The following is a 13,541-nucleotide window of genomic DNA, read 5'->3' as shown; positions in this document are numbered from 1 at the left end:
CTGTCCATATCCCACCTTTTGCTGCAGGTGGGGATGGAGAAGCCCCTGCAGGGGAGCTTGAGGTAGTTGCAGGAGCTGAGGCAGAGCTGGTGGCAGAGCTTGTGCTTGGTTCAGGAGCTGACGCTGAAGGGGCTGAGGTCTGGTTCACTGATTGCATTTCAGTGGTGAGTCGTTTTTTCACAGCTTCAACATTTGCCATGTCACAGAACCCAAAGTTTTTAAATCTTGTGTCCAGGTAGGTGCTGACAGCAAGACCATAAAAGGTTTCAATACCTCTGAAACGGTGCTGGCATTGTGCTGACAGCTCAGCAGCTAGCTAGCTCACTACCATGGCACTCATGAGATGCAGTTGATCTCAGAAGTTGTGTAACCAGGGGAATCACTTTTGAAACTGAAACATGTTTTTCAGTTGATATCCCTCTTGTTACTTCTTCAAATGGTCTGGGGGCATCAATGGAGAGACTAACCATGGACCAGTCTTCCTCACTCAAGCACAGTGAGCTCTTTCCAAGAAGACAAAGTACTGTAGTAACAGCTTCCTTTTGCTCAAGTAGTCTCTCAAACATGTAGAACACAGGGTTCTGCCTTGTTTCAACTGATTGTATCAGTTTGTGTTCTGGAAACTCCCAGTTGTTTCTGGATTTATTTGAGCTTCTCTGTTGCGTTTGTGCTGTGGTGAAAGAAAGCTATAATAGCGCTGCACCTCTGCTGGATGTCAAGAAGATTAGGGAGAGCCTTAACGGAGTCTTTTACTACTAAATTTAAGGTGTGTGCAAAACATGGATAATGTGCCCAACCTGCTTTGCGCACAGCAGCAACCATATTGGCAGCATTATCTGTGATTACAGCCTGAACCTTGGCAGTTATGCCCCATTCATCACTGATTCTTTTTAATTCGAGGTAAATGTTGTCAGCACTGTGTTTTCCTGAAAAACTACTGGTTTCTAGGACATATGCTTGCATTTGCCAGTTCTCATCAATGATATGGCATGAGACAGTTAAATAAGCCTCTGTGGCTCTTGATGTCCACATATCTGTTGTGAATACAGCACTGTTTGCAACATCCAGAGATTTTTCCACTTTTGAGTGACACTCTTCATACAGTGCTGGTATTCCCCCCCCCCCCCCCCCCCGTTAAATCTTTCCTACTTGGAATCTTGTAGTGAGGATCAAGTGTCTTTACAAAACTTCTAAAACCCTCATCTTCTACCACAGATAGAGGTTGTAGGTCCTTTACAACCATTTCAGCAAGGCTCCTTGTTATAACTGTAGCTCTTGGGGAATCACCTCAGAGAAATAACAAAATAATTAAATCTATAACCTATCTGCATGCAGCTTAAATATAGGAACACTGATGTTCCTTTGACAGTTACCACAAAAGGGTTATTATATTCAGCCAAATTCATTTAGATTTATTTCAACTGGCTGAATATATTATATGACTGTCTGAATAGTCTGTATTTAATCAGTCTGCTAAAATTACAACTATGATGACCAATTACACTTTGAAAAATAACATTAACTAATGCTGAAGATGACTAAATCTTACTTTCACTTCTATAAATCAGCTACCTGGATATTGTTGGCCATGCTGCAAGGCATCTACCAGTGACTTCTGTCTGGGTCCTGGGGGTCTGCCTGTGGTTGGGGGATTCCCCTCCTCCGCCCTCCGTTTGCTTTGGAGCTCGGAGTTCTCATGTGGGTGGGTTTTAAGATGTTTGTACAAATTTGTGGTGTTGCCGCAGTACCTGATTTCTTTTCTGCAAACATCGCAGGTTGCAGTATTTTGGTCTGAAACTGTAAAGTAAGACCAAACGACGCTCCTCTTTTTCTCTGCCATGTTATAATGCCAAGCAGCGCGCTGCTGAGTGACGTGACTGCAGCCGGCAACACTCACAGTATAGCGGGGGGGCGGGGTTTGAGGGACGGGGTGGGGTTTGGGGGACGGGGCGAGCATGAGCGAAGTGAGTGAGAGGAGCGGTGTTTGCACGTGCACAACCACTTCGATGTAACGGGAGTTGTGTATTGAACGTAGAGAAGAGAAACTGAAACGTACATATCGATCTCATCATGCAAATATCGATCAATACCGATACCAACGTTGGTATCGATATATCGATATTTTAGATCGATTCACCCACCACTAGTGTCGAGTTTATAATGTAGTATTGACCGACTGCAGATGAAAACGGGCCTTCAGTCCTGTGACAGGTCACAGTGAGAACCTCCCCTCGGTCACAGAACAACATGAAGGAAATTACACCAACAAAATAACACATACAAACTACATACAGCAACACACACACACCCTGTCAGCTCTATGAGGATGTTAAATAAGTTAATGATGATAGTTGGAATTAATGGATGAGGTACATGAGCGCAAACGGAAGAAATCTCAGGCCCTCATCCTCGAGAGCCAATAGAACGGATGGAAAGTATGGAACCTCCCAGTGGAAACTGGCTGTAGGAGCTTCGCAGGCCACTCGCTCTAGAGAGCCCGAGGACTGCTCAGCATTGAAGGCCTGGCAAGGAAGCAGCTGGTAACCAGCATTACCAAGCAGGCAGAGGCGGCATCCCGGTGGATCAGGCTGAAGAGAAATGAGAGATGGCAGAAACAACCCGGAGATGGGCCAACGACAGCACAGAGAAGAGTGGCAGTTAGCAGGGGTAGTACCAGGATGCTGGTTCTACTGTTGAGCCCCCTGGAGATGTCATGGGTTTAAATCGGTGAAACATTGAAGAAGGGGGGGTTCCCATTTGATAACCTGTAGAAGCCACTCAACTCTTGCCCAGGTGCCAGTAGAGAGTGGTGCCCTGAGGGAGAGGAGTACAAGACCGAGCGATGCCACTGGATCACACATGGTACAGGGGCGAGTACCTGTAAAGGTGAGCCAGGTGCAATAAACCTATCTTATTTTTTTCATGGTCCGGTTTCCATCAAATTGTGCACTCTGATTGGCTCATGAGCGGTCCGGAATCCTATGATACGGACCCCTGTTACAGACCTTTGGCGACTTGCTCGTTCACAACAACAACAAACATAGTAGCAATTTTTTGTCAACATTTATTTTCATAATAGCATTAATTTTACAGCATGGATCGCGATAACAACAGTGTTCACAGCAAAAACGAGTTTTACTACCCTGATGAAGACGAAATAAAAGAAAACATTTCAGGAGAAAGCCAAAAACCTGTAACTGTTGCTAACGCCGAGCAAATCCAGCAGCTTATTAAGGAGTGAAGGGCAGAAAATACAACAAAAAAGACGACCTACAACCTCAATGTCTTTGGGAAATTCTGTCGAAACCTAAATGAAGGTCGAAAGGTGGAAGACATACCTGGCAAAGAACTAAACATGTTGCTGTGCAACTTTTTCGTGTCTGCAACAAAGAAAAATGGTGATGTGTACGAGCCGTCCTCGCTCACGTCTTTCCAGAGAAGTATCCAGCGCTATCTGAATCAGGTTTGTTCTAAATATGGTTTCCCTTTCGGGCGCTCTCATTTTCTGTTAGAATTTGGTAAATAAAAAATAAATATATTATTTACCAACTTAAGGTCAGTATTTTCAAGACCTCAGTCACGGTATTTCATGATACGGACCGACCTTAAGCTGGTAAATAATATATATATATATATATATATATATATATATATATATATATATATATATATGTATGTATTTTGAACATATACCAGTCCTGATGTGATATCAAGTCAAGTTTATTTGTAAAGCGCTTTTAACAATAAACATTGTCGCAAAGCAGCTTTACAGAATTTGAACGACTTAAAACATGAGCTAATTTTATCCCTAATCTATCCCCAATGATGAAGCCTGTGGCGACGGTGGCAAGGAAAAACTCCCTCAGACGACATGAGGAAGAAACCTCGAGAGGAACCAGACTCAAAAGGGAACCCATCCTCATTTGGGCAACAACAGACAACATGACTATAACATTAACAGTTTTAACATGAAGTCAGTTTCGTTGATGCTGTAAACTCTTCACCGATGGAAACCCGAGCGCAAAACTGTTCACGACAACCGCTGATGTGATATCTGGCTGGGAGTCACACATCAAAACAGGGAGAAATTTGTCAGACAATTTGCTGATGACTTTTTTACTTTGAGAAGTTTTCTGATTTGATTGTGAGATCCGCCCATTCAGCGTGTCTGCAGCACCATCTAGCGGCGGTGCACAGGAAAGCACCACAGTTTCGTCTTGTTACTTCTTCACTCTTCCTGTAGGTGGCGCCATTTTGCGTCTCGGACCCGGAAGTAAAGCAGGCCGAGCTGGCTGTGTGTGTGTGCGGGATGTAAATAGAGTTCATGAGGCTGTAATTTATTAAAATAGAAAGGTGTTCCACACGGAAAAGAGCTGAGCATCGTTTACGGTGAGAAAGAGAAGTGTTAGTGAAATGGCCATGAGGTTGGGAGCGAAAGCGGCAGGTTTTTGCTGTAATGCGTTTAAAACTCTGAGCCAAATCCACATTAATGAAAGTAAAGTGCTCTCCACTCTTCTGGTGCATTTCAGCCTGAGTTCAGATTGAAGTTCTGCATCAGGATAGTTCAGTAATTAAAGATGGAATAGACCCAGGGCAGGATGTTCTAGCGTTTGTGAGTTTAAAATCTATTTTCTGCAGGAGTGGCTTTCATAATTTCAGCTCTCTGTTCCAGATTTTTACCTCCCGTTGACGTAAACGTGTGATTTTTGTGCAGTAAATGTGTGCTGGTAATGAATTCTTGCTGTGTCGCTGAAGGTAGAGGAGCATGATGGAGGAGGAGTGTGTGGATGGAGGAGGAGACGCTGTCCTGCAGCTCCACCTGCCCTGTAATCCTCTGTTTTCCTGCACGGTGTCGGTCGGGACCGATCTGTCCATGGCCGACATCTCGGACCTTCACGCTGAAGTGTGTGAGCTCAGGAAAACGGTCCGCCACCTCGAGGAGAGGCTCAGTCAAGCGCTGAATCTTTCCAACCAGGTTTGTGGTCATGATGCGACGCACAGGTTACAGTCACACTGCAGCTCACAATGGTTATCAGAGAAAATGAGGCATTTAGTGGCCATGCTTCCCTGAGCTTCGGGAAGTTTTCCCAAACCCATCTGCAAGTATTTACCACTTAGTTTCCCGATGAAAACACCACCAAATTTGTGACATTTTTGCCCATCACGAGGTGGAGAGGCACCAAAAAGCCAACTTGTGAAGCTCGGAGAACATTCGCAGTGCATCACACAATTGGTGGTGATGATACAAATTTTTCATCGCCAAGTATTTGTAAACTCACTGCGAGCTGTAGTGTGACTGTTGCTTTCGGGTTGCATATTTAAAGGATTCTCTTGATTGATCATCGCTAACATTTATGAACAGTTAATATATTGTTCATTAACTCCAGTTACACCCCCCACATATACACACATGCGATATTGACATTGAATAGATTAATGCAGGGCTTTTCAAAGTGTGGGGCACGCCTCCCCTAGGGGGCGCCAGAGTTCTTCAGGGGGGCGCAACGTGAGGAAAAATAAACCATTATAAGTTACTATTGCAGACATTTAGCAAACTTCAGCTAGCCTTTGCCAGAGACAAAATGGATGGATTTTTAGTACCTAAAGCTACAGTGAGTGAGGAGACAGAGTCTGGGCCAAGCAAAAAAAGAAGGAAGTATAACCACGATTATTTAAAGTTTGGATTTTTATGGACTGGATCTGAAGATGCTCCACTGCCACAGTGTGTTGTCTGCCAAGAGGTGCTAGCTAACGATGCTATGAGATGTTTAAAATGTGTAAAACAAGATGTTTTTTAAAAAAAAAAAGCACAGATGTTTAAAATGTGTAAAAAAAAGATGTTTTAAAAAAGCACAGATGTTTAAAATGTGTAAAAGGAAAAAATAAATGTGTACAGCAACCATTTTTTTTTAAATACGAATGGAACATTAAGTATAGCAACAACAAAAATTGTAAAGGGGGGGCGCTGTTGTTTATTTGCTCTTTGAGGGGGGGCTGACTCTCCCACACTTTGAAAACCCCTGCATTAATGCATTTCTCGATAAAGAACTTGATTGAAGAAATACCTTTTCCATTCAACTTTTAAGCATATTAACAATGATTGTGTTTGCACATAATGTGGCAATAGAATAAGCTTGCATGATATTGTGCTTGTGAAGATCAGCCCTATAGGCTATTTAGACCACATACCTACATCGATTATAAAATCAAAACATAATGGCCGTTAAATCAAACAGCTGTTGGACTACAACTTTCTAAAGCCCTTCCACAGATTCGGCTACTCATTCGGTTAGTTTACGTATTTGTTTTTATTCTAAAAGATCAACATATTTACGAGTTGCTCTAGAAACAATTCCGTATCAGAAGAAGAGTATTAATATAAACTTGCGCTACAGTCCGAGCTGCTGTTAGAGAGAATACAGAAACATCTGTCACAAACATAATTGATTAAAAAAAAAAAAGCATTGAATCCCAAATAATTTCCGTGATTTATTTTTTCTCTCAGCAGGTGATGGGATCGACACCAGCGTTGTACTCTGTGTGTAAAGCTGATCTAAACCCCTCAGAAGTGCGAGTCTCTGAGCACACAGCTGAATGGCCTGGTTTTGATCCACATAAGCGTGAATTTAAGTGTGAGGAGGATGAACTCAGCACCTCTGTCCATTTATACAGTGATCCAAACCCCACAGAGTCCCACTCCTCACCACACACTCCACTAAAAACATTTAACGGTGAAGAACAGCACACGATACACACTCCACTGAGGTGTTCAGTGACACTGGTGGACTGCAGGGCCATGGTGGAGATGAATGGAGACACCACACAGGAGGAAGACCTGCATGATGGGAGTGTTCATGCTGAGGAGCCTGAACAGCGTGGCGATACTGATGAAGACCTTTATCCTTCAAGTAAGTTGAGATCATTGATGCTTTTATTCACTTTATTTTTATTATATTGTGTCGAACTGATTGAAAACTTTAAAAAGTTCCAGATGTCCACCTGAACAGAAAATAAAAAAGTTTCTCCTGTTTTTTAGCTTTATTGAAATTATCACAGTATAATACAGTATAGCATCTCCTATCAGACTTTTTCCCCACAGCGTTTTCCAGTTTCTGAAAACTGTACAGTGAGAGATCACTTTTTCACCAGGGACATTTACACGTACAAGGAATTTGTTTTGGTAAAAGTTGAGACATTCAGGAACAATGTGGAGCGTTAAACAGTGTCCTAGATATTGTTTATTTTGTAAATGATATTGCCTTTCCATCTCTCAGCTCCCACCATTCAGGAATCTCTGTCTTGAACACCTTGTGGTGCCACTTGGGTGATGTAATTTCGGGTATAAACGCACAGTCACGTTCCCGATCAGTTGTACCATATATCAGGCTTGTAGTACTCAAGTCCGACTCGTGCCCTAATTTTAAGGACTCGTGACTTGGACTTGAGCACCGATGACTCGGACTTGTACATGAACTGCATTCATACTTGTAAACTGGAGACGAGGACTCGGATTTTTTCTTTATTTTTTTGTAACATGCCATAATAAGTTGGCATAAGATATTTATGTTTATATCTACAGTACATTAATTTTGTGCAAGAGAAGCACATTCACCTGTTCATACGTCATGTTCAGGAACAAACTAACATTAACGGCGCTAAAATGCCTGGAGAGACGCCGCTAGGATTGTCCGCTTTGCTTCTACAGACTTCTCGTGCAGTGGGAAAAAATGCACTGCTATGTGTTCCATATGTAGAAGAACTATCGAGGAGACGACGGGAACAACCTCGAACTTCAATCGTCATTTGGCGAGACTCCACCCAGAGAAGGAAGTGACACGCTGTGCTCATTGCTCTGTTGATAGTGGGCGGGACTTGCTGAGCGATGAACTAGCTAGTGTTAACCCTTTCTCATGTTATTTGCCCTGTTGATGGTGGGCGGGGCTTGCTGAGCAATGAACAAGCTTTTTAATCTGTAGCCTGTTAACTAAAATGAGGCAGTCAAGCAGTAACGTTAGTCCGACACAGTAGCAGAGACGCTTTCAGATAAAGGCGGCAACAGCCACCGTCACATGGTGCGGTTGGAGTCTTGTTCTCAGATTTGACTCAATTTTCTTAAATGACTTGGACTTGACTCGGACTTGAACACTGGGGACTCTAGACAGGACTCGGACTCGAGGTTTAGTGACTCGACTACAACACTGTCATATATGGACCAATCAACTCCTGACCATCACTAGCTCTCTAATGTCTCTGATTATTGCTGCCTCATAGGCAGCTTGACATCATTCCAATGACTTGATAGTGTCCTGTACATCATCTTTCCACCACTGTCTGTGCCTTTCTTTACTGAATAATGGCCCCAGTATGGGCTGTTTAAACCATATCCCATGTGATGGTTCTTCTGCCTTGGCTAACTTGGACTCCTGAGAAGATACCCAACCAGCTCGCTGTTGGAAGCGCTTCTGGGTAGTTCCTTGGAAAGGTGGCTCTATGGTCAGCCTCACACATCATAGTTGCCTGTTTCAGGCATCAGATTCACTGAAGCATTATCAGAGAAAAGTCTCTATCAGTACATCCACACAATCCTGTTACCAGATATGAAGTTGATGTTTGGATTTGGTAAAACTCTGATTATCTCCAGTGCTGTTGCAGTAACTGTCTCTTGGTTTTCAGTTAGGTGTTCACTGTCATGATAACACCTTGATGCTTCAGGTCTCTAGGGTGCCAGGTGGCAGACCTTGGGCTTGGACCACTCTTATATTCTGATCTTGACTTGTACCTGTATGTCTAGACTGTTTATGGCCTTTTGCCTGTAAGCTAGGGTCGCACTTTGGATGCTCATTATGCACATAGTAATGGCGTCTTTACTTTGGGACCCAGAGATCTTTAATTCACAACCTACAAGCTCAGTGTCTTCAGTCTGGGACAGAAAGGTGATGGGTAGTTGATCTTTGAATCTTTATTTATTAATACTTTTAAAATCGCAGGTTTCAGATTTGATAAACCTGGTGGCTCTTGCTCACTATTTATTTTTATACATTTCTTTCAGGTGGTTTCAGTGAGGAAGAAGACAAATTCTCCAGCGTCAAACCAAAGGAAAAAGAAACTCGAAAGAAAATGTGCATACTTTGCAATATCTGTGGAAAGTCTTTAAGTTCTGCAGCATTTCTGAAGAGACACATTGACAAACACAAAACTAACCTCAAGGAAAAAGTGCCAAGGTCTCACATGTGTCCCCTTTGTGGAAAAGGATTTCTTACACTCTCTGCCCTCAAAGAGCACGCAAAAACACACCGTGGAGAAAAACCTTTCTGCTGCGATGAATGTGGCAATCGGTTTACAACAAAAGGGAACCTTAAAAGTCATCAGAGCATACACACGGGTCACCGACCGTTTCAGTGTTCCTACTGCGAAAAACGTTTCTATCACAAAATGCACGTTAAAGTCCACGAACGTGTGCACACTAAAGAGAAACCATACATGTGCTCCATCTGTGAGAAAGGCTTCATCACCATCACGGTTCTGAAGCAGCACCAGAAAGTGCACTCGAGTGAGAAATCGTACCAGTGCTCCCACTGCGAGATGATGTTTAAACAGAAAATTAACCTCCGCTGGCATGAACAGGCCCATCTGGGGGAAAAGCCGTTCCTCTGCGAACACTGCGGGAAAGGATTTTCTCATCCGGCAACTTTTTCTGCTCACAAGCGAACACATATAGGAGGGACGCACAAGAGCTCTTTTCGTTGCTCGGTGTGTGGCAAGACCTTCTTGCGTCAGTATGGTCTGAAGCAGCATGAACGTATTCACACCAAAGACCGACCTTACAGCTGCTCCTACTGCACAAAAACGTTCGCTCGGCCCGACGTGCTCCGAACACACCTGCGCATTCACACGGGAGAGAAACCGTACCACTGCAGCATCTGCGATCAGGGCTTCACTTATCTGGGCAGCTTCAGGGCGCATCAGAAGAATCACACCCAGGAGAATGTGAATCGGAGATGATAGCGGATGCTTTGCTCAGATTTGTTGACGTTTTTCCAGACAGTACGCCAGCAGTTTAGCCATTACAGATCTGTAAGAAGCAAATTAAACAATTGATATTGATTATATAATGTGTATCAAGATTGGGGGGAAAAATACACATGCAGCACAAGATGATATACTTTTGAAAGTTGTTTTTTTTTATTTTATTTATTTATTATTTTGGATGAGTAGCCAGTAAGTTTCCCAAATACAGTACCTGCTTAAATAGTCCATGTACCTTCTTCTCAACCTATTTCCTATTCTGGAACGAAAATTGGAAAATGAAAAATTATTTTTTGTAACATTGTTCTGAAAATGGAAATGCATCCGTTTTCCATTAAATTTTGTTCTCAAAATGGAATTTTGTGTTTGTTTCCTTATAATGGACTTTCCCACCAACAGGGAATGGGTTCCCCTTTCCCACCAACAGGGAATGGGTTCCGTTCTGGTTCACACACTGACTTTTGACCTGTTCCGAGCATTTCAACCAAAAATAAATTGGTTCAGAACCTGAAAGGTTGGTTCCCAGCTGAAACCAAAATATAGCTGGTTTTCCAGCATGAACCGTGATATCAGTGGGCGTGTCATTAGTTTGGAGAGGAAGCTGAGAGCAGCAATGGAAAAGATATATCTACATAAAAAATGGAATGAAAACAAATATCTGCAATAATAGAACAAAAGCTCGCAGGTGATCAATGCGCTCTGCCTTCTTGCTACTACTGTCTACTCCTGTTGTGCAACACGCTCCGTTCACAACGTAACCTTGATTACAATGGCTCTGATCAAAACTGGTGAAATAACAGACTGGTTTGCGAGCTGGCACCAAGGTTCAAAGAATCCTGAATGGAACCAGTTGAAGAACCCATTCCCTGTTGGTTGAAAAGGTGCGAGTCAAACATGAAAAATCTAGTTTCCATGACTACAAAATCAAAGAACTGGAGAAGTTTTCAGTGATCTTTGTCATCAATAGGTGAACCTGAAGAATTAATTGATGGTATTTTTAGCTAGTTTTTGCGAGAGTAGCAACATGTTGGGCGAGAAAATCTGTGCACCCAGGGTACAGCATCATACCCATTGATCGCATCAGGTATGTGATGTAAGTAACCCGGGCTGACCTCGATTGGCTTGGACCGAAAACAACATTCTTCTTTTCTCTGTTTGCCTGTAAACAATGTCTATTGTACACAATTATGCAAAAATATACAGTCATACTATAATGTCAATGTACAACATTGAAGTATTGGACCAGGTGGGTGGAGCACAGAAGCACGGCAGGCCAGAACTGAGTTCTCAGTGAACTATTTATTGTTAGCTTTTCAGCCTTTTATCACTTCCCAGCTGCGCGCGCGCGCACACACACACACACACACACACACACACACACAAGTGTTCTGGTTGGGGGGAGCTCCCTTTCTCTGCTCTCCTCTCCTTTTAAAGGGTGCGGTCACTGGGGAAGACACACAAACACAGGTTAATCCCCCATCAGGTGCAATGATTCCACCACTTACCTTCCCTGACTCCGCCCTCCATTCACAGACCGATGCTTGGCCACGCCCCCGCTGCCACATACCCCCACTGCCTGACTCAGGCCGGGGAGCCGTCCAGCCTGTAGCCGACTCCCCCCCCCCCCCCCCCCCCCCCCCCCCCCGACGGGAGAGGAAATCTGCCACGACCATCTGCGCCCCCGGCCTGTGGACCACCTTGAACTTAAACGGTTGGAGTGCGAGATACCAACAGGTGATCCATGTGTTGGCATCCTTCATGCAGTGGAGCCACTGTAGGGGTGCGTGGTCTGAACAGAGGGTGAAAGGGCGCCCCAGCAGGTAGTAGCGGAGGGCGAGGACCACCCATTCGATGGCGAGGCACTCCTTTTCGATCGTGCTGTACCTGCCCTCGCGGACCGACAGCTTCCGGCTGATGTACAGCACTGGGTGGTCCCCCCCCCCCACCTCCTGGGACAGAACAGCCCCCAGCCCTCTGTCCGACGCATCCGTCTGCAAAATAAAGGGGAGATTAAAGTCAGGGGAGTGTAACAGTGGCCCCCCACACAGTGCAGCCTTTACCTCCAAGAAAGCCCGCTGGCATTGCTCCATCCACCGGACTGGATCTGGTGCTCCCTTTTTAGTGAGATCAGTCAGCGGGCTGGTGACGTCCGAATAATTAGGTATAAACCTACGATAGTAGCCAGCCAGCCCCAGGAACTGTCTCACCCCCTTTTTGGTCTTGGGCCTTGGGCAGGCCGCAATCGCTGCTGCCTTATTAATTTGGGGACGCACCTGCCCATTGCCCAAGTGGAAGCCCAGATACCGTACTTCCACCCGCCCAATCGCACACTTCTTTGGGTTGGCTGTGAGACCCGCTCAGCGACCTAAGGACAGCCCTTAGGTGTTCTAGGTGTTGCGGCCAATAATTACTATAAATAATAATGTCGTCCAAGTAGGCGGCCACGTAGGTGGCATGGGGGCGGAGGACCCTATCCATAAGCCGCTGGAACGTAGCGGGTGCCCCAAACAGCTGAAAAGGAAGTGTGACGAACTGGTGTAAGCCAAACAGTGTGGAAAAGGCCGTTTTCTCTCGGGATAGCAGAGTCAAGGTGATCTGCCAATATCCCTTTGTCAAATCCAGTGTCGAATAAAAACGAGCCATGCCTAGTCGATCGAGCAACTCGTCAATACAAGGCATTGGGTACGTGTCAAACTTAGACACCGCATTGACTTTCCTATAGTCCATGCAGAACCGGACCGACCCATCGGCCTTGGGAACCAAGACCACCGGGCTGCTCCAGTCACTGTGGGACTCCTCGATGATGCCCATTTCGAGCATGGCCTCGAGCTCTTCCCGAACCACCTTTTTTTTGTGTTCGGGCAGTCTGTAAGGGTGGCTGTGCACTACTATCCCCGGGGGTGTCTCAATGTGGTGTTCTGTGAGGTGGGTGCGGCCGGGCAGCGGTGAGAACATGTCAGAAAATTCTGTTTGCAACTGGGCGACCTCTGTGAGCTGGGTCGGGGAGAGGTGGTCTCCACAGGGGACCGGAGCGGTGGGTGATGTCAATTTCCCTTTTTGAACCTCCGGCCCCAGCTCCACCTTCTCTGGAACCACCGACACCAACACCACGGGGACCTCCTCGTTCCAAAGTTTTAGTAGGTTGAGGTGGTATATCTGTAACGCCCCACCCCATCCGTTCGCCTCACCTCATAGTTGACGTCCCCGACTCGCCGTGTGACCTCAAAGGGTCCTTGCCACCTGGCAATCAATTTAGAGCTTGACGTGGGCAACAACATGAGTACTTTATCTCCCGGTGTGAATTCCCTAAGGCGCGTGCCCATCGTACAGACGGACTTGACATTCTTGGGCCTGCCGCAAATTCTCCAGGGTTAGGTGCGTGAGTGTGTGGAGTTTGGTGCGCAGGTCAATAACGTATTGAATTTCGTTTTTACTGGTTGAAGGTCCCTCCTCCCAATTTTCCCATAGCACATCCAGAATGCCACGCGGCTTACGCCTGTATAGTAATTCGAATG

At 45.0% G+C, this 13,541-nt stretch overlaps 1 protein-coding gene across 2 annotated transcripts; it reads left to right on the top strand.

Moving 5' to 3' along the window:
- The first annotated feature begins 4,273 nt into the window (after positions 1-4,273).
- Positions 4,274-10,379, top strand: LOC132866853 (zinc finger protein 501-like). 2 transcript variants are annotated; one of them, XM_060899627.1, is made up of 4 exons: positions 4,274-4,389; positions 4,756-4,975; positions 6,509-6,908; positions 9,050-10,379. In XM_060899627.1, exons 2-4 carry the CDS (start codon positions 4,766-4,768, stop codon positions 10,000-10,002), a joined length of 1,563 nt encoding a protein of 520 aa, XP_060755610.1. In that variant the 5' UTR covers positions 4,274-4,389; positions 4,756-4,765; the 3' UTR covers positions 10,003-10,379. The 2 variants fall into 2 exon arrangements, with proteins under 2 accessions (XP_060755610.1, XP_060755609.1); XM_060899626.1 differs by having other exon boundaries at positions 6,506-6,908.
- The last annotated feature ends 3,162 nt before the right edge of the window (positions 10,380-13,541 follow it).

Source organism: Neoarius graeffei, chromosome 18, assembly GCF_027579695.1.
Source record: "Neoarius graeffei isolate fNeoGra1 chromosome 18, fNeoGra1.pri, whole genome shotgun sequence".
In the NCBI taxonomy this organism is placed as follows: Eukaryota; Metazoa; Chordata; class Actinopteri; order Siluriformes; family Ariidae; genus Neoarius; species Neoarius graeffei.
The sequence above is the reverse complement of the archived record's forward strand: the minus strand, read 5'-3'. Positions and strand labels throughout refer to the sequence as shown.